The following is a 21,409-nucleotide window of genomic DNA, read 5'->3' as shown; positions in this document are numbered from 1 at the left end:
CCGAGGCGTGGGGAAAGCTCATCATGCGGCGTCGCTGGGCGCCGCTCTCATGGCCCAAGGCGATCGTCGCGAAGGAAGGCGCGACACCTTCTGCACGGTCATTTGTGGCATCGCAGGAGGGGGCGATGGTTCTGTGCAAATCGCCGTCGGGTAATGTTTGCGGGCAAATGCCAGCATTGGGGGGAGTGTTTGTTTTTGTTTTAGCTACGGGAGGTAGAACCCGGTTGGAGACCCACGCGGAACAGGGGGAGAACATACCAACATCATACCAGCGTACCAACAACATACAACAGACCAACATCATACCAACTCCGCACAGAGACACAGCGAATAAAACCCCATTGTGTGGTGGTTGTTGTGCTCCCTGTCCCCAAATCACCTGGGGGTGTTCAGGGGTGACGAATCCAAAAATGTCAAAAGTCAAAATTGTTCACGTTTGGCCCCTAAATTATTGCAATGTTTGGGTGCCTTTGGCAGAGTGTGACGCTGACGCCAGTATAAAGCGGACGAGGTGACGACCACGCCGGGTGCCCCCGAGATCAAGGCCGTCTCTCGTTTACTCATTTATTGTCCTCAACAGAGCGACTTTTATTTGGCTGCAGAACGATACCGATGGCAGGGGAGAGGTGGGGACACGGCGGCAAGCACACTGCGCCATGAACCCGGTCACCTGAGTTAAATTATCAGCCTCAAATAGCATCAGTGATATCATAACGGGTCTTGGGCTTCACTTCTTTCCTTTACCAACGCTGACCACCACCAAGTGTGGCATTGGCGAGGCCTTCATCCTTGATTGGATTGAGGAAGAGCTGAATTTATTTAGTAATGTTATAAGTGTATGTGTGCACGCGTGTTGAACTTCGTTCGCACCGTACGTAGCCAACCGTGCCAATAAGATGCGCGGGGGAAGGGCACCAAACATTACTATGATTACCTTCAACAATAATGATATGACGTCTCGTGCACTGTGGCTACGGCTACTGGTCACGTGGCACTGCCAGCGACTCGTCACGTGCCCGGTAAGGAATTGGGCCCCTGGATATGGCAACCGCGGAGACAATTGGGAAAAGGCTCCCCAAGACAGCACCGCAGCGAGCGAGAAGCAGTGGCAACAAGAGTGGACGTTCACGGGGGGCATGGCAGCGACCGAGAAACGGAGAAACAGGGACGGAGGAGGCAGGCGAGCAGGGTGCTGGGGTGGGCCCTGCATCGACAAATGTCACCGTGCTCCACCAAGTTCGCTCTTCTGAGCAGTGAATCCCTGTGAAGGTCGCCCCCCCCCCCAACACACAACAGCTCTGCTGCTTGCCCCCCACCCCCCAATCTGAGAGGAGTTGAGGCTGTTGCTGCTGTTGCCAAATGATCATTGAGCCATGAAAGGCGTCGTTGGACAGATACAGCGTTACACGGCAATGTATCCCACGCCACCGTCAGGTAATGATATATCTATTGAGGGCACAGTCTGTACCGCGGTACGATCTTTAAGGGCCCATTTTACGACACGAAATACGGGTGAAGCTGCAATCACGGTGCACGCTCACCCTGGGACAATACGCAGCGTGTTCATAAAATCTAAGGGTGGCTGGGGGCACGATCGATCGTAAACCCGAACGCGCCTCTCGGCAATGTTCCAGCCGGGTGAAGCATTCAGCGCCCGTGTGCACGGACGCGCCCGCCGATCGGTGACCATCGCGACTCTGCCGAGGCTGCTTTTGCCGAAGGCTGCCGCATCGCAGCAGTCGCAGTGGCACGCGGACGCCCGCTAAAATATTCATCATCGTCATCATTGTCGTCATTATCGTCATCATTGTCGTCATCGTCATCATCATTGTCGTCATCATTGTCGTCATCATCATGGTCGTCATCATCATGGTCGTCATCATCATGGTCGTCATCATCGTCATCATTTTCGTCATCGTCGTCATCATTGTCGTCATTGTCGTCAATGTCGTCATCGTCGTCATCAGTCGTCATCATCATTGTCGTCATCGTCGTCATTGTTGTCATCATTGTCGTCATCGTCGTCATTGTTGTCATCGTCGTCATCGTCGTCATTGTTGTCATCGTCATTGTCGTCATCGTCATTGTCGTCATTCACAATTGGTTTGTTGGTGAGGCCACGTGGATCGCACGGATGTTGTGACACTCCCTTCCCGTGGGCTTCGCGGAGGTGCCATGCCCTGGCTCGCCAGGAGAAGGCAGCACAGCAAGTGGACGCATCGCCATCTGTATCCATCTGTACGGGGATTGAGTAATACCTTCTCGCGCAGGGCGTGGGTTTTCTCATTGCGCAGAAAACCCGTTTGCAAATGTAATAAGCTACGAGCCAGTGTCGTGATTTACGAGCAATACCGAATGACATTGAGACTGCACGAATTCGTGTAAAACAACTGATTGCAAAATAATTCACTACACTGAAGGTAAAGATGCAGCCACAGCGACTGCTCGCTCGCACCGGCGACCTCTGGAATGTATACCAGGACAGACGGGCCTGGCTGATCTCAAAGCTCTGTGGTCGATTGTATACAATATCTCAAGTGAAATATTCCCTTCCGTTTTCAATGTGGGTAGGCGGCGGCGGGGGGGGTGTATCTGAAATTCTCAGACAAAGCAACTGAATGGCGAAACCTCTTACAGCTGAATCTCTAACGCCGTTCCTCTCCAACGGCCGCAGGAAACTTCGAACGCTGATCGCAAGCGAGCGTGGTGGCTGCTCCGTTCGCGCCACCGCGGCCGCGAGCCATCGCCGCCGCGCTTTGCTCACGCGGGCATCGCCGCTCATTAAATTTCGCACCTCCTCGCGGGAGAGGACACGCAGAGCCGCGGTGGCGTTTCTCCAGCTAAGCGGGCCTTTTTGCCCGGGGCTGCCGTTGGCGAACCTGTCACTTTGGATAGCGCCCGCAGGAGGGTGCGGAGAGGTGGCGCCAGGCGCGAAATGCCTGCCACCGTTAGGGCAGAGCGCGCGTGTTAGAGACTTGGCGCGTTTGTGGAAAGCCCTGAGTGGTTTGCGTTGTTCTGAACGACTATTTGGCGTCCCGTTAACTGATTTCCGAGAACAGCTGCTGAGATTATGCAATCGCTGCGCGTTCGCTCTGACAACACGTGGAGCGTCTCAACTCGACTCTCAATATGGGAGGAGAGGGGGCGCAGGGCCGCTGGAAAGGGTTAACGAACCAACGCGTGCTTTGAAGACAGGTCCCAAGAGCGGTGTGCAAATTGCCAGCGCGGTGGAACACTTCTACCACCACCGATGCAATCGAGTGCATTTAAGTCACGATTCAGAATCAAGCGTTTTGATTCAAGCGTCGATTTCTCGTTCTATCGTCGTGGCGACGAGATGACCGAGCGCATTCCGGGTGAATTGTGTGTGTGTGGAATAAACACGCCCCTTGACGTGGCGCTGATGAATGATTCTTTGCAGCGTTGACTGCGCACTTGGGGTTTGTTTACATTTCACGTCGCACACATGGAGGGGTGGGGGGACATTCATCACGTGGTTCCCGTATGAGAGGGCGGCTCTCAGAGGAGAATGCTCAGCCAGGGCCCCGGTCTATAAATTCCACTGGAAACGTTTTTCAGACAGACGAATGGGGCGCTCTGCGCTTCAAAGCCGTACAAACAAGTTGTGGAAAAATCATGCCTACGCATGGGACCCCGTGACGCTTTCCAGCACTCGTTTGTCCTCGAAAGTATTTCATTAGCCGGCGAGGAAGGGGATCGGGGGAGCTGCCAGAGTAAAGTGCAAAGTTTTCGTTCACGTTCATTTCTGCAAGATTTGAGAAATGACACTTTTATCAATGCGACTGGTCCTCTCTTACAGGGAGTCCCGAATAGCAGCACAACTTTACACCGAAGCGTTCTTCATATTCAATCATCTGCATCATGACCCCCCCCCCCACCCTCGTTACAGATGGACCGTGTGCTGATGCATTGGCTCTCACCTCAAACCTTCGTTTGGACAACGTTTCAAAAGACGCGTTTAATGGCTTAGGGAGGTGGAACGTCGCCGGTGTCCAGAAATACCGTTGCGAGAGAACGGCGTCCCAATAACTCAGAATGTCACCGCGCAGGCACTACGACAGGAGGCCTCCTCCACGTGAACTCCTGACCCTGTCGAGGACATCGACTAGTGAATGCTGGATGGGCGACCTCCATGCGTAGGAGGTGTTATAGGCCGTGGGGAACCTCGAAAAATACGACGGAAAGCCTCGCAGAGTCAATTTGCTTGGACGGGTGGCCACCGTCTCAAGGACGCGAGGCTGTGGCGAGCAAGCAGAGGGCGGCGCTGCAACATTCATTGCTGTTGTACGATACTGCATATGCCCCCCCTCTCAGCGATGTGTTCTTCGACAGCACCGTTCCGCGACGAACCACCACGCCCCTCCCCCCCGCGCGGCGTGGGGAGGCGCTCATCCAGCAGTGGATTAGCAACAGGGTGGTGCCTCCGCGTGTGTACGTTGGCAACGTTCTGCTAATGCCTCGCTGTGCATGTCACTGGCAACTACTACACGTGTGCCCCATTACATCAACGCATTGGTATCCTTAGGCGGCTGTGGTACCACCCGGGCTTCTGGCACCGATTATCCACACACGCGCACACACAAATACAGTACACGATGGGACATTCTTAGGCTGAAAGGGCAGGAAGTAACAATGACTTTTAAACGCTCACCAGGAGCGATTTTAATCGCGCCGACCCTGTGGGGGCAACCGATAGCAAACCACGGCGTGGCTTTGCTACCGAGAATGCCAACTCAGCGCCCGCCAGCACCGCGCCCGACACGACAAACCGTGCCCTGTGCTCGTGTTAGCGGAGTTTCAGGACATGGATCCACGCCGGTGGTCTATCTGTTCACGACAGCACTGGAGGGGAGGGGGGCCCTTTCTTTACCGCGGTGCAGATACGACTTGAAAATAACGTTGGAGGCACCAACAAACAGTAACACACATCACAGTGTTCAAGCCAAATCAGGAATAGTCCGCTCCCTCTAAGTAGCCGATCAGTGACGCCAAGATGCTACTTGCAGCGATGGATAAACTCGAAGCGGTAGGCCCTCAATGTCGGCGCGGGCCGTATGGGACGAGGTCGTGGGCCGTGGGTTGCTGACCGCCCGCTGCGCACAAAGGGCCCGAGATGATTCGTTACCCTGCGGGCGCATTACAAAATGTGAGTTGTTTACCCACACGGGATGTGCGGAATGTTGCGTTGCGCGACTTACTTATTTATTTACCGGACCAAAACAATGTTCCCCTGTCTCTCATTGCCAACGACGTGTGTCAAATCTACCACAATCATCTTGCAAGTCGCCAAGGCGGTGGGAGGTGGGGGAGGGGAGGCTGTATCTTTTGGGAACTTTCTTCTTCGACATGGGAATCTGGCCCTCGGAGCGTGTCATCTCGTACGACGGTTTTTGTACTCAGGGCGGAGGCAATCACAAATGAAGACGGACATGAGGAGGCCGCGACCCAGGGAGGTTCGTGGTTCACGTGACACACACGGGCAGGAAACAGCGGCGTGGCAAGATACACGCCTTGCGGTTTCACGCGTTCCCATCACACTGTGCCCGGCCGCCGCCACGGCCCATCAAAAACAAAACCCCAAATAAGCCCGGGCAGATCAGAGACGGCAGCAGAGAGCGAGAGAGCGATGCGGATGGGACAGCGATGCGGATCGGACAGCGCTGGCATGCCACGGGGATTTTGAGAGGAAGGGGAAAACGTTGTTGAGGCAAACGCTGAGAAATGCGGGAGGACATCGTTAAGTCCTCGTCACGCCGCCGCACCGCGTGAGATTTTCACGGTTGTGCTGCCGAATTGCTCTCCCCCGGTGCGCTTGCGGGGAGAGCTGTGCGGCGTCCGACGTTTCGCTCCACGTGCCGGCAGCTTCTTCGGCAAGGAAATGGAAGGAAAAGTTAAGAAAAAAACGCCAAAAAGTCCTCAACAACAAAAAAACCTTCCGATGTCTCAAAGTCTGCACCGAAGGCGCCTGACACAGCGGTCGAGATAAGCGGCTCGTAAAGCGAATGCGCCATAAATTGCGGCGCTAACCGTAGTGACGGAGCGGACGCACCCGGGAGATTACTCATTAACTGCGGCGATGACCGCAAAGAGCAAGGGCCGACAGCGACGTCTGGCCCCTCCGAAGCACGCGGCGTCAATAATTGAAGGGGGCCGAAAAAGTCGAAGACATCGCACGCACGCACAGGCGCGAAAACACGAGACGAGACGGCGAGCACATGTGGCTACGTTCAGCGAAAAAGTGACCCCGAGGTTTGGGGGTTTAAGGATGCATCGATTCGTATCGGTTTAAAGCTGGGACGATATATGAAGCTTCGAGTCGATTACTCCTCGAAAAATGTTAATCAACTGCTAGGACCCACACCTTAAATGTGTGTATGGTAAACCTCTTTCGCACAGTACGTAGCCAACCGTGCTAACAAAGAGAGGGGTCCTTGCCTTGCACCATCTGGCAATTCGTCAGCATTTGGTTCGAGCAAGCGTGGCTCTGCTGATGAGACGACTTCATATCGACACCGGTGCAACGTTTGCTTGTGTTGAATCAATGCCGCTGAAATGATGCCCGTACAGAAGGCCGCGTGGTTGACAGATGTGTGAAGGAGAAAAATCGTCATCTTGCTTTCATAACACAGGGTTTTTTTGGGTTAGATCGCGTAAATATAAATGCGTCGTTAAACCCGCCGCAGCCAATTAGTAAGGTTTGTTGATATTGGTTGCGAAAACCTACGTGCTAAATCGTCGTCTGCTTGTTCATTTTGTTACTTTTATTGGGGTCGACTACTTTGGGGCCACTCGAAAAATGACAGCGCCTCCCCCCACCACCACCACCACCGAGTGATACCTCAACTGGCCATGTGCAGCCCCCATTCACTAAACCCGCACTGACCACTGTGGTGAAGTATGGTCAAACAACCTCAATGACTGACGTTGCACCGTGACTGTAGGTGTCACGGGTCCACGTGACACGCCACTAGAGGCCGCTATACTCGCCGCAATGTAAAAACATTACCGACTTACTCTCAATCGTGAGTCACGAACATCCATTGTCACGAGCTGGTGAATCATTACACCCCTAACCCCGAGTAGTTTACCTTGGCTTGGTATTAAACTAAACATCATTCATTGACTGTAGGACGCGTTTATTATTACCTGTCACTGGCCCAACTTTCAGGAACCTGAGGGCCTCAAAAAACGACACATCGGCTCTAAAGTCCTGGGGCTGGAGTTGAACTGCGTCTGGTGATGGTGCCACCTAGAAAAACACCACTGCTGAGCAAGGCGCGGGGAAGCCACCTCGATCAGCCTTGCGTGGTCGAGGTTCAAGATGCCGAGCGGGGCGGAGTGCGGAGCCGTGAGAGAGGGGGAGTTGAGATCGGATGGGACGGAGGGAGCGTGAGACGTGGGTAGAAAACTTAACACGTCGACGTAGGGAGCCACGGCCTGAGAGAAACACTGTGAATCCAACATTACCACGGACTTGCATGAAGACCTGTAGACTTACACACTTCTATAGGGACCTGCATACAGTACTTCCACTGGGAGATCCACAGACTTACAAAGTGACCCGGTAACTTCCACAGCCTTACATCGAGACCTATAGACGTACCTGCACTTCCAAAGTGAGCCGTGGCCTTATATAGATATTTCAATCGAGATCCATATCTTATTTTATATTTGTAGAGCGCCTTTATTCATACCGACACATTGACGAACATAGAACCAAATCGATGTAATTGATGCCGCTGCTGCGTTGGCCTTAAAATAAAATACGTCATTGGCGACGTTTCGGGCAATGGCCCTTCATAGCACGTGAACATAGCGCTACAGAGACGTATACAGCATGAGGTCCTGACACTCAACACGTGGGTAATTAATGCAGTATAGTTGGCAGAAAGCCACGAAGCCTGCTGCTATGGTAAACCTATTAGTGGGGGAGCACTTGCAATGAATACTATTTACATCGCATCCATTTGTCAATCCACTGCTCGATGAAGGCCTCCCCGTGCCTTGTTGGTCACGGGGTTTGTCTGAACATACTTCGCCACGCTGGTCAATCCGGGTTCGTGGAGGTGACGGGGGAGGGCCCGGGGATCGGTTCCGGATGTCATTCGCCACTGATGTGGGAGCCGTGGTTAGGAATCGAACTCGGGTTTCTGGGTTCCTAGTGCAGCACGTGAATCAACAATACCTGCAGCACCAGCTCCTCCATCGAGCGATAATTATTGGAACTTTGTAATTATTTGTTAAAAATAGATCACAAACGAGGCCGTCAGTCCAGGGGTTGCAATCCAGAGTCCGTCCTCAGGTTCAATGCGATCTCCCGGCGCGGCATGAAGTGTACACGGGCACACTACAGACAGGCGATCCGGCAAGCATGGCGCGCCTGTGTGGTGGGGTCAAATGTGGGACCCGTACTCCCATCTCTTCCGAGTCGTTTCTGGGGGGTTGTTATTGGCCAGCAGCAGAGGCGTGAGCGGGCAATTTCACAGCTGCACCTTTGCCTTTTGTGACTTGAGCAGAGCGCGACTCCCCTCTGCTGCTCTGTGCGTCGTGCAGTCTTTCACTCTCATTCACTCCATCAACCTTCTCCGACCTCTATGGTTCATGTGCTATGAATAAGGCCCATTGCCCGAAACGTCGCCTATTATATATTTGTCCTTTTACAGCCACGCGAACGCGTTTGAGTGTTGTTGTTCTCTGTGCGTGTGCACCACTGCCAACGCAGCAGCAGCAATAGGCAGATAAGTTGTACGTGTTTGTGAACTTTAGCAGCAACAGTGGTAACTGAGGGAGAGAAGAACGGGGAGGGAGTAAGAGGTGGTGGGGAGGAGGAGGAGGTGGAGGTCTGGCGTGAAGGGGAGCTTGCCGGCGGGGGTGTCGGCGGTGAGGTGAATGACACGGGGAGGTTTGTGGAGAGAGAACGAGGGAGGACCCCAAAGGGGTAGACGAATCGTGGAGGCAGCGCGAACACAATCCGTGGTCGCCTGTGATCCTCCCTGGACCCCCCCCCATCACCCCTTCCCCGCCCCCCACCACCACCAGGACTGTGAGAGCGACACAGCGCCGGCACCACCGCGGGCAGACGAAGCGGCCGGGCTGACACCATGAACAAGGTCAGTGCTGAGTGGACCCGAGGCGACTGTGCACGTTGCGATGGATTTGCCGCGGCGGCTGCTGCTTGCCCTGTAACTCGAGTACTCGCGACACCCCCCCCCCCTCAAACGATGCGTCCTCGTCCTCCGTATTTACCGAATCGTCTCCGCGTGGAACTTGGTAGTGCGCTGCACACGCCCGATGCTTGCTAAACACGTCGTCGTTCCCACGTGACGGCTTAAATCGAGACGTGTGCCGTCCCACGTGGCGTCGTAGAGGGACTCATTCAAGTGGGCTCCGCTCACCACCAATGACGAGTGGCGAGTATTTGAACCGGTGCCGAGCCTCCCTTAGGTCGACTCGGCCTTAAATAAGCGCAGTATCTGGCGCGGTGTGCAGACAGCACCACCGTGGTGCTACCGGCGAACAGCACTTGCGCGACAGTCTGACGTCCTTCTCCCCCCCCCCCCCACGTGACCTAAATACCAGCAGCACTTCATGTGGCCTCTTAAAGTGCACCTAGCCTGGCACAAGCGTCGCGGTGTCGTTTAATGCTACAGCCGCGTTCTGACAGGAACGCTGTGGCCACGTGCTCACACGCGTTCACGCGTTAAGAAGGCCCTTGACCCACCATCCCCCCCCCCTGCAGTCACGCGTCTTGTTTGACTTGTTTACACGTATACTGTAGCGTAGACGCAACGTTATTACACCAGTTGGTTCGCTTCATGAGCCTTGATATAACATACCGGTCAACCCATACAGTTTACCCCGTATTCTTGTACATGGAAATTTAGTTTTCAATTCCATACGGCATACAGCCGTTTCAATACGGCCAAAAAAGTGTCTATTTGTTTGTGTTTCTCTCTTGTTATGGGACTTTGTAGGATGAACGTTGAGATTTATAAGGGCACGGGGTTGACTAATAAGGTCTGAATTGGTCTCAAATAAGGTAGGCACATATTCTATGGTCTTCCCAAGATCCATAAAGAAGGTGCCCCACTACGGCCCATCGTGTCCACGATCAACTCACCTACCTACAAGCTAGCCCGTTTTTTATCGGATACTCTGCTTCCCTTTACTGGCAAGGCCACCTCAGCAGTACTTAACTCAACTCACTTGGTCTCTCTAGTCAAGGACATTGTGCTTTCTCCTGATGATGTCCTCGTCAGCTTTGATGTGGTCTCTGTTCACCAAGGTTCCAGTGCCTTACACCATAACAATAATTGAAGACTTAGTCCAACTTGGACTGAACCCGGATGTCCCTGCGCTGGTTAGGCACTGCCTCACCAACACGTACTTCACCTGGAATGGTACCTTCTACAAACAAAATGAGGGTACCCCAATGGGTTCCCCCTTGTCACCAATGATAGCCAATGTTTTTATGGAGAAATTTGAAACAGACGCCATCCAGACATCCACCCTACGTTCTTCCCTGTGGAAGAGATATTTGGATGACACTTTCGTCATTTTGCCACATGGCCTCCCAGCATTGAACCAATTTCTAGACCACATCAATTCCATAAACCCATCCATCAAATTCACCATAGAAGTGGAGAAGGATGGCAAGCTACCATTCTTGGATGTTCTGTTTGAGAGGAGGCCCAATGGCTCTTTGGGACATTCTGTTAACAGGAAGGCCACCCACACAGATTCCTACTTGAAGCCTAATTCCCACCACCATCCGGCACAAAAGAATTCCCTCATCAAAACACTATACCATAGGGCCCACTGCATCTCTGACCAACACCACCTGGCCAGTGAATTAAAACATGTACATCTGGCCCTCAAGATGAACGGATACTCGGACCGTGCTATCCGCCAAGCTGTTGCTCCTACCGGGGAGAAACAACCCCCTGAGACTCCGATCAAAATCATTGTTGCCATACATAGCAGGCGTTACCAAAAAGATTTCCAAAATTCTAAACAAACACAAGATCCAGGTCCGATTCAGTACAGTACACAAAATCCGTAGTCTGATCCCATCCGTAAAGGATGTCATTCCTGACTTACAGTACCCTGGTGTCTACAAACTGAGTTGCACCTGTGGTGATTGCCATATCGGGGAAACGAAACGACATTTCTGATCGCATTCGCGAGCCCAAGTCAGATTTAAAACACGGTAGGACGAATTATTCTGCTGTAGCCGATCATTGTTTCAACACAGCAGGTTCTCATGATATTTATACTCTTTAAGCTTCAAATCTAGAATCTCATGATATTGTTTTCTCCGATACCAAAGTACTCTGCAAGCCGTCTGGATACTACCAAAGATTTGTCCATGAAGCCATCCAGATATACCAACATAGACAACTTCAACCGAGAGGATGGTTTTAAATTAAGCAATCATTGGAAGGATTTCATCAACCAAGTCAAACTTTAGCTGCCTTGTAATTTTACAGCCATATCCATATTTCCAGTTTTTTACTCCCAGCCTGATACACCACCATTACTCGTCTTACCGGCACTGTACTCACTCAACCTCCCCTCCCCTGGCATCACGAAAGAAAAAAGATGGTTATCTATCGGCTTAACTCATGTTAATCCCCTGCCCAACCGCCCGCGATGCTACACGGCCTGCCGCATGCTCCCCCCCTAACACCCTATATAAACACGTTGTCTCTGAAGAGCTATCTTCATACGCTACAGTAATTTTGCTGGAGCAGACATACCTGATGACGGATGCTTGTGTTGCTTCCAAAACGTCGTGATTTAATTTAGTTGTTTTTTCTTTTCTTTTTTACCTACGTGACTTTACCGAAAAAACCAAAGAGTATGAATCCTTGCAGTCACGAAAACTTCTAGAAAAAAAATCTAGAAAGGTATGCAGTTACATATGATGCACTATGCGATGCAGCCTTCTAGTCAATCCACTGCTGGTTCACGCCGCTGCATTTCCCCACGCCGTGTCCGTCACGGAGGTTGTTTGACCATATTTCACCACGCTGGTCAGTGCTGGGTTGGTTCAGCTATCGCTTGCCACTGAAGCTTGTCGTAGTCCGGGAATCGAATCGAAGTGGCCAGCTTCATGCGCTGGCCAATGTGCCACACAATTCCATCGAGACCAAAATTAGATACATGCATTGTGAGCGAAGGAGCGATTTTCATCGATTGTAGTCGATTAACCGATGCGGCTTTAACCGATGTGTCAAGCCGACGACGAATAATCATCCGGGATTTCACCCCGATCCCGGTCGAGTTTCCACCCACGGCTCGGCCAGCCCCAGCGATTTCCCCGAGAATGAAATTGAGCAAAACAGAAAGCCGGACCCCCATTTTGAAAGCGGGACCCAAATCCATCACCGATTTAATTCAAAGCGCCGCACCGGGGATCGGCCTTTCTTGGGACGGCCTTTCTTGGGATGGCCATTCTGAAATCACCGTGGGGACTGTCCCAGCACAACCGGGCAGTTTGATGGCCCACGCCGAACGCGTGGCCGCGGTACTGGACGATCGGGCCCGGCTGGCTCAGCGGTAGAGAGCGAGACCGTCCGCTATCGGAAGGTTGCGAGTTCAACTCCTGGGTGTGTGCATACCTGGCAACCCCTTATCAGTGCCTACCTTATTAGAGACCAATTTAGACCTTATTGGTCACCCCGTGTCCTTAGAAATCTCAACGTTCACCCTACAAAGTCCCATCACAAGGGAAGAAACAGAAAACTGACTAAAACAAATTGCCCGCATTGAAACGGCTGTACGCCGTCTAGACCTAAAAAAATAATTTCCCTGTACAAGAATACGAGTTAAACTGTATGGGTTGACAGGTATGTGTATGTATGTTGAACTTGCTTCGATTGGGGGGGGGGGGGTGCAGGTTAACCCAGTCCATCATCGATCCGGGGTGGTTAAAGTGAAAACCACTGCGGGAGACGTCAACAACGCTTGCCATATGGAAGGAAAAGGCCCCCTGCCATGGGACTGTCGCACACCTGTGTGTCACACCTGTGTCTGTCACACACCTGTGTGTGACAGACACCTTTGTGTCTCACCTGTGTGTCACACCTGTGTCTGTCACACACCTGTGTGTCACACCTGTGTGTCACACCTGTGTCTGTCACACACCTGTGTGTCACACCTGTGTATCACACCTGTGTCTGTCACACACCTGTGTATGTCACACACCTGTGTGTCTCACCTCTGTGTCACACCTGTCTGTCACACACCTGTGTGTCACACCTGTGCGACAGACCTGTGCAACAGACACAGGTGTGTGACACACACAGGTGTGTGTCACACACCTGTGTGTGTCGCACATGCCCGGTGCACGCTCGCTGGAGCCGACTTAGCGGTGCTCAATATTTTCTTTGTGGGGGGGAAGGGGATTTCTCACGTGCCAATTGTGTTTTTTTTGACCTCGTCATTTTCTATTTGCTGCATTGTTGCGCTTTGGTTGTATTTGTTTCGTTTCTGTCATCTTGATGACCCAGGTCACTCTTGCCATGACGCGGCCTGGGGCGGAGGCGGCGGCAGCGATTATTCCTGCGGCGTCTGCTTCAGAGTGGACATTAAACACCCCCCCCCCCTAATGTCATACGCAAGCGGAGGGAAATTTACCAAATTGGAGAAATTACCAGCAAATGTACTGCTCAATTGGGATTGTACACCACCCACAGCAGTCATCACCCCCCCAACTGGCACGTTGATGCCCCCAGGGACACTCTGACCAATGAGACTCATCCCGCTCTCCCGAGTTCTCACCCGGGTCAACAAACTAAACTACCAATTTGAAATTCCAGGTGCTGCGAGGAGTTCTGGTGGCGCTGGCCGTCGCCGTGGTGATCACCCTCATCGTGGTGCTGCCCCTGGTGATTCTCCAAAGCTCAGGCGAGTCCTCCCTGCCCTCGCCGGCACGCCCAGCACCGCAGGCAGACCGCAAACCCTCACCGCATCGAGGAGTCTCACGACCCCGTGGTCCGTCTCCTCCTTTGCGTTGCAGACGATCCGGTGGACGAGAGGAAAACGTTCACCCTGGACGACTACTTCGCTGGGAGATACAACCCCAGGTCGTTCGGTCTGGAGTGGATAACAGGTCAGGGGTGGGGAGGTTGCGGCTAGGGGCTCTGATGGGCATTGCTCGTTCACCTGCTTGACGATTGATGATTATTGACGATTGAAGACGATGATGAAACGGTAATCGTCCTCCTCGCTGTTGCTGTTTTGCTCCACCCGACAGACGACGAGTACATCTACAAAGACAGCAATGGCAACGTCCAGAAGAAGAAAGTCGATGGGAACCCCAAACCGACGGAGTTCATCTCCAACTCCACGTTCGTGAGTGGCGCCTCTGGCGGAGCTGCGACGTTCACGCTGGGAACTCGCGGCCTGTGGGGGGCTCTGTGTAGGGCCGCGATTGGGGAGGGGGTCCCCTGTTGGGGCCGTCCCCCACAACCTTACCCCATTGCCACGAGCCACGGCGCTCGAGTGAGTACATCGCCCGGGTCACTCTGCCCCATCGCCCGTGCGACTAAACTCGCGTCTTCTCTTTTGCCTGTGCTCCACCAATCAGGAGGAAAAGCAGGCGTCAGGATTTCTCGTCGCCCCGGATCAGCAGTACGTCCTCCTGGAGAGCAATTACTCAAAGGTGCGGAGCACTGCGAGGTCGGGACACGCGGGGGGGGGGGGGGGGGCTCTTCATTCCTCTCTCTCTCTCTCTCCACATCCTCCTGACGTCTCCTCGCATGTCGATCCATAGGCAGTCTCTTCGGGTGGGTCAGTAGTCAATCGGCTCGAAGTCACCTTCCACCACCGCCACACACGGCCAAACGAATCGGGACGTCACGCAAGGCAAATGTGCCGACCGATTTTCAGCAAAAACCGGTTTTGTTGAAAATCGCCCATATTTGTCCGGAGATGACAACTCGATCCGTTCGGCCGTGGGGTGGCTGAGGGCACACAACACAGCTCCGGGGTGGACAAAGGCAACGTTCAAAATGTCGTCGTCGCCGGCATTCGTGGTTTGCAGCTGCTTTGTCAACCCACCTCTGACACAAGCGCTGAACGGAGTCACAATACGATCTACTGCGAGTAACAGTGCGATCTTGTCTCCCGTGGTGTTTCTCCTCCAATTCCCGCCCCCCCTCCCCCCCCCCCGTCGATTAGGAACGGGGCTCCGTCGTTTAATTGGCGCTTTTATTTTTACATTTTGATTCAGCCCCCTCTCCGGGCAACTGCACACCGTGTGTATATTACCATCACCATCATCATCACCATCATCACCATCATCATCACCATCATCACCATCATCATCACACGAAGCTTGCTAATTGCTAGAAGGAAGATCAGTCTGTGTGTGTGTGTGTGCGAGCAGTCTCTGCAACACGTGGATCACAGTCATGAGAATGTAGATGGAGTACTCGAGTCAATAACATCTGGTAACCCCGCAGCAGTTATATTTAACAAGTCTGACGCTGCCGATGAGAGCTATAAGGCTGAAACCTGCCCAGAGTCTGTTTAAACAAATTCTGCTGGGTTAGACTGGAAAGCTGATTGGGCAATGGATTAAAACATTTTTATTTTTATTCGGGAGATACACACAGTGGAATTTTGCTTGTATTTGATTTTACCCACAATGCTCCTCACCACCAGCACATCCCGAGTTGGTATAGAATACTTGAAGTCACTTTTGTGTAACCGGTCGACAGAGGCCCATTGAGACGCATGACGCGTCGCCTCTTTAGCAAGGGCGACCTTGGTTACCAACAAATTATTTAGTGATTATTTAATGCGCTAAGAAGCAGGCCCATTGCCCAAAACGTCGCCCGTTTATACATTGTGCCTTTTTAGGCCACAGCGTCATTGACGGACGTGTTGAGTGGTTTTATTTTTCCGTTGTGGGTCACACCCAAGTCGCTTTGAACACACGGGACATATACGCGCATTCTTTATTGAACAAATGACGACTACATTCAACAATAATTCGACACAAATTTGAATGAGGCCAAGTCAATACATTTTTTAAGAGGGGTTGAGCTTTGAGCGGGAGAGGGGGAGGCTCAGCCCCCCGCCACCCACCCCCTCCTCCCCCCACTCGCCTTCTCCCTCCCCCCCACTGAGTACAGGGCTGACACAATCGCCCAAGGAACGAGATAACGTCTTGGGTTGCCAGCTCGACTGCTGGGGGCACACAGAGCAAGGCATGGCCGCGCTCACAATGGGAGCGTGCTGCCCGATTGTACCGCCTGTTGAACCGCCCGCAACCCTGCCGATATTTAACACCGACTCGAAGTGACCCCGTGGGTAATATTTAACCAGCAGAGGAGCCCACGGGCGAGGGAGACCTGGGAGAGAGAACAAACGTCTGTAAACAAGTCAATTGCACCGTTTCACAACCATAGAAACGAAGCAAATGTGCCAAATCATTGTTTCACAACTCCAGTCCACGCGGCGACCCCCCCCCCCACCAGCACTCCCCCCCCCCCCCACCGTACAGATTTTCGTGATTACCAACCATCAGGTGCGTGGGGAGTGCAGTGGCTACTTTACCTGCTTCACGTGGACTGAGCTAAACCGCTCGTCACCGCTGCTAACCGCGTCCGGGAATTAAACTCAGCTGGCTGGCTTCATTGCAGAGTGCGCTAACCGCTGCGCCACCGCTCCCCCACCTCTGTCCACTTATTTACTGCTCTCATAGACTCCGTGAGCCGCAGGCCGATTTGTTGACTCTCTAAAGCCATAGATTGTAAGACACGCTTAGGAAAGCTCTCGGCCTGGTGGTGTGGATGGCATGGGCCCTGGTGTCAGGAATTAAATGGGAAGGGGGAGTTGCCCAGTGGCTGGGCCCCCTTTGGCCCGTGGTTTCTGGTGCATTTGTCCTTCTGCCACTGTCCCAGCCTCGTGCCATTCGTTACCAGGGTCTCCAGCCTCAGGAGGGACGAAAGCGCCAGGAATATTCGTATTTTACTCTTTGTTTTAACCGGATGAGAACTCAAGAGACCCAGGATGAGTCTCATCTGCAAGAGCGACCCGAGGCTTTTGCGTGCCAGCAGGGGGGGCGATTATTGCGGCTTGTAGTCAAGTAAATAAATTCGAGTAACTTTTAAACAATGGAAAATTTGTATCCTGACCACACAATGACCTTCGCGTGCGAACGACGTCAGGGGACCTTTAACGTCCACTGTGAGTGAAGCGGACGGCGACCCCGTAGCTCCGTTGCGGGTTAACGCGCCCGCGGTAGCGACGAGGGTGGCCGCCGGGTTGGAACCGCGAAACTCCGCGACGAGCGGCGAACGCGCTCCCGCCAGGCCAGCGTCACCGCCGCTCCTTCCGGAGACGGCGGGGCCGTGGCAGCGCACGGCCGCGCAGACGCGCGGAGAGAGTGAGGGAGAGCGAGAGCACGACACAGAGAGCACGCGTGCGCGCCGCAGCGCCGACGCATCGCAACACACCGCAACATTCCACAGGGGCCGGCAAAGTGGCCTCTGGGTGGGAGAGCGGGCACCGCTTGCGCGGGGTTCGTCACGGCCGTGCTGCTGCCGAACGGCTCCCCGATGGGGTTCTCACGGGCGACGTGACCACCGCCGCACGTCGGTCGGCACGACGCCCCGCCACGACGCTTCTTCGGAACCGATTCCGTTCGTTGTGGTGCACGGAGCGAAACGTCGGACGTCGTGCCGAGCAACGCGCGGTACACAAACCTGAGAGCGCGTCGGAGAGCGGAAACCCCTGACCTTCTGGCAGACCGGCCCTGGATTATGGGCGACATTTCATTCCCATTCCCCCCCATGAAGGACACGCACCGCACTTTGAACCCGCCGACCTGAGTTTGAGTCCCGGCCGTGGCTAATGTCAGCGGCGAGTGAGATCTAAACCAGACCAGGTATCGCCCACCACTCACGTCCCGGGACCTTCATCGGCCCGGCAGACGTAGCGTGGATTGCATAAGCCAGTACGAAGTTTGAGATAACTGATCGTCAAAGCATCACCGATGCATCCACGATTACCACGGTTAATAAATTGACGACTATGGTTTATGATAACAATGATGATGGTGACAGTGTTTCTCCCCGCCCACCCCCCCCCCCCCCCCTCTGTGTTGTTACAGTTGTGGAGGTATTCGTACTACGCGTCATACCACATATACGACCTCCAAAATACGTAAGTAGGTGCCCCCCACTGCACACGTTGGGCCATTGCTTGCTATTTGTGACTGTATAACGATGGACGCATCGGTTTGTAGGAGATCCAATTTTTGGAGCTCACGATAGAAGCGTGGGGTTGCGTGCCCTGGGATCTATGCTTTTCGGTTTGAGTGCTGAATGGGTTCCCATCGCCACTGCAGCCAATAAGAAATGGGAATTGAATCTTCAAATGAATGGTGAGGCCCTGAATATTTGACCTCACCTGACATTGCTGGCCGGTGCGGGTTGGGGGAGGTAGGCAGCATAGACGTTGTAGCATAGTACAGCACAACGGTGGATTTTTCCGCACTGCCCTCTGCTGCCAACAACCTCGCCCCATGGGCCAGTTGCATTAAGAATGCCGTCATTAGTTTAACAATATAACAATATGTTTTACCATTTCTGTCAATGAAACAGGTGTCATGATCATGAAACACCAAACAGAATCCTTATTCAAGGAATCCTGTCTGCATTAACCACACGTACTTGTGGTGCACATGCAAACAAATCGTCACCGCTTTCTACTGGACATCTGTGAAATCTGCCGGACATCCGTGAAAAACAGCTTCATAGCTCATCGGATTCCTCCAGTCTAAATAAAGATCGTGACCCGCTTCGAAAGCCATAAAGCGTGAGGAATTCCACCGTGCTGGTCTACCCAGCCGGCCACCAGGGCCCCACGGAGGGTGACGACGGTGGCGTCTTGTTGTTGTCGTCCTCCGCAGGAGATTTGTGGAGGACAGCCCGCTGCCGCACGAAATCCAGTACATCACGTGGTCTCCCAACGGCCACAATTTGGTAAGAATTCGCCGGCTCACGCGGCAAACCACTCGAGCTGCAATTACCCGAAGCTGCACAATCTGTATATTATCGACGCCATCATCATCGTCGTCATCATTACTATCATCATCACCGTCGTCGTCATCATCCATGATAACGACGACGGTAAGCACGTGACGTTTAGAAGTAAATAAAAACGATGGTGGTGGGACGGCGACACCGAGGCCGAGCGACGTAATGGGAGAACGAACTTCGTACTCGTCAGGCGAAGTCATCGGCGCGCTTCCGTCAAATCTGTTCATGGGCGCCGTTAGAAGCGAGGCAGTCCAGCGGCACCTCTTGCGCGCAAAACAATCCGCTTCCCTTTCAACGTTCCCTCCTCCAGTGTCGTTAAATAATCTAATCAATCGGCGTAGATGGCCACGTGACACCTTCATTTGATGAAGGGTTATTAGTAATAATGAACATTATACTTACACGATGATCTAGAACAAATTAAACTAATTACGAATCATGATATTAGCAGTGAAAGCATACGTATAAACTTCGTTATAAGCTGTTTTCAGAAAATTGGATGGGTGCAATAAATCCATAAATGTTTTAGGTTACTAAAAAAGAAAGTGAGATTATTCATAATAAATATTTGGGTCAGAAAGCCGCGTGAGTAAAACATCAACGTGTGGCGTAGACCCTCCTCCACCCGACACGGCCAAATCAATTAAGTCACGCGATGAACAAAGCGGTGGTCGCTGCTGGAGAACGATCCGGGACGGGCGTTTGACGATCGCGTGCGCACGTTTCTCTGGCAGTTGTTGTAAGCAAGCTTCGTCGGATCCGAAAAAAATCAATTGCGAACGAAAATATCGGTCACGATTGTCTGCGTGTTAAAAAAACAATATTTCAAGAAGCTCTAAAAAACGTAATCTTGTAACGGAAAACTAAAATCAGATTGCGGGCCATCGTGGTGCTCTCTTAGGCCTACGTGTTCGAAAACAACGTCTACCTCAAGCCAAACCTGACGGGCCCAGCGGTGAAGATCACGACCAGCGGCGCGTACAGCCAAGTCTACAACGGCATCCCCGACTGGGTCTACGAGGGTGAGGCGGCTCACTCTCGTCGTTGTCGTCGTCGTCAGTGGCGACGCTCGCGCCTCGCACCAAAGATTCCCGACTCGGGCACCCCTTGTCTGCGTGGACTTTGTACGTTCTCTCTCTCCTCCCCGTTCACCATGGCTTACCTCCGGGCTCTCTGCCTTCCTCCCAGAGATAAACAAAACCATACAACTGGTGTGGCATGGGTAACATGTGGGTAACTCCCACCCCCTCTTGCGAGGACCGTCTGGCCAGCGTGAAAGTGTGGACACAACCTCGGGAGGGGGGCCCCTCTCTAGACACTCCACAATCTAGCAGAGGCCCTTCCGCCAGCAGCGGCGTGAACAAGCGGTTGCAGGACAGCGCCTTTACCCCCCCTCCCCCCCCCCCCCGTGCTGGTACCATGCAGAGGAGATGCTCGGCAGCAACAACGCCATGTGGTGGTCACCGGACGGGCAGCACCTCGCCTACGCCGAGTTCAACGACACGGAGGTGCCGTTCATAGAGTACGCATTCTTCGGCGAGGAGCAGTATCCCAAGACCATCGGGGTGCCGTACCCCAAGGTGAGGGGAAGGAGGCGACGCTCTAATCTCACATCGCCGCGATCGATCGATCGACGACGATCGTCAGGCGTGCCGCGAGCAATGCACATCGCCAAACAGCGCGCGAAGTTGCATAAGTCGCCCGACACTCGGGGATGTTGGAGGCAGCGGCTCTGGGAGACCCACTCCAGTGGGCCATTCTCGAGCTTGCTGTTGTGTTCCAGTTTGTTGTCCTTCCCCCGCACCTACGATTGGCGCGGTTGGCTACGTACGGTGCGATAGAAGTGCAACACACACACGCACAAGCGGATTCGAGTTGAGTTGGGAAGTGGCGTTCAGACGCAAAGAAAATATCCATCAAAGTTTTTTTGGGTAATGGTCGCGTAAATATATAAATGTGGCGTTAAACCTAACACCACCCGACACAGCCAACTAGTAAGGTCTGTAAAGTAAACAAAACGTGGCAATTAGTTTCTAGTGAGTTGTTTTTACGCGATCTAACCCAACAAACCTCTATTACGGGTGATATTGGTCGCGAAAGCAAAAGAGAATAACAAGACGAGTTTTTAGAGAAGGCCCGCTGCCTGCTGGTGTCTGCAGGCGGGAGCCCCAAACCCCAAAGTTAAGCTGTTCGTGGTGAGCGTCGCCGACCCGGACACAAGGACGCAAATCACAGCCGTCCCCGAGATCGCCGACAGGTGAGAGGGCTCTCGCGCGTCCCAGCGTGCTCCCAACGCCGTTGTTTATTCACCCAGAAGGGCCTCGCCAAGT

General features: G+C 53.2%; 1 protein-coding gene across 1 annotated transcript in view; it reads left to right on the top strand.

The window, feature by feature from the left end:
• Positions 1-21,409, top strand: part of DPP4 (dipeptidyl peptidase 4) — a 50,276-nt gene that overhangs the window by 3,750 nt on the left and 25,117 nt on the right. Inside the window, exons 2-11 of the mRNA XM_078604030.1 lie at positions 9,061-9,131; positions 13,845-13,932; positions 14,045-14,137; positions 14,282-14,379; positions 14,615-14,689; positions 18,149-18,201; positions 18,950-19,022; positions 19,981-20,101; positions 20,505-20,659; positions 21,239-21,336. Coding sequence (XP_078460156.1) covers positions 9,123-9,131; positions 13,845-13,932; positions 14,045-14,137; positions 14,282-14,379; positions 14,615-14,689; positions 18,149-18,201; positions 18,950-19,022; positions 19,981-20,101; positions 20,505-20,659; positions 21,239-21,336 — 863 coding nt within the window. The 5' untranslated portion in view covers positions 9,061-9,122. The remainder of the gene's footprint in view (positions 1-9,060; positions 9,132-13,844; positions 13,933-14,044; positions 14,138-14,281; positions 14,380-14,614; positions 14,690-18,148; positions 18,202-18,949; positions 19,023-19,980; positions 20,102-20,504; positions 20,660-21,238; positions 21,337-21,409) is intronic.

The sequence above is a fragment of the Lampetra planeri genome, chromosome 21 (assembly GCF_965212315.1).
Source record: "Lampetra planeri chromosome 21, kcLamPlan1.2.h2, whole genome shotgun sequence".
Classification (NCBI taxonomy): Eukaryota; Metazoa; Chordata; class Hyperoartia; order Petromyzontiformes; family Petromyzontidae; genus Lampetra; species Lampetra planeri.
This window is presented reverse-complemented; position numbering and strand designations above follow the sequence as displayed.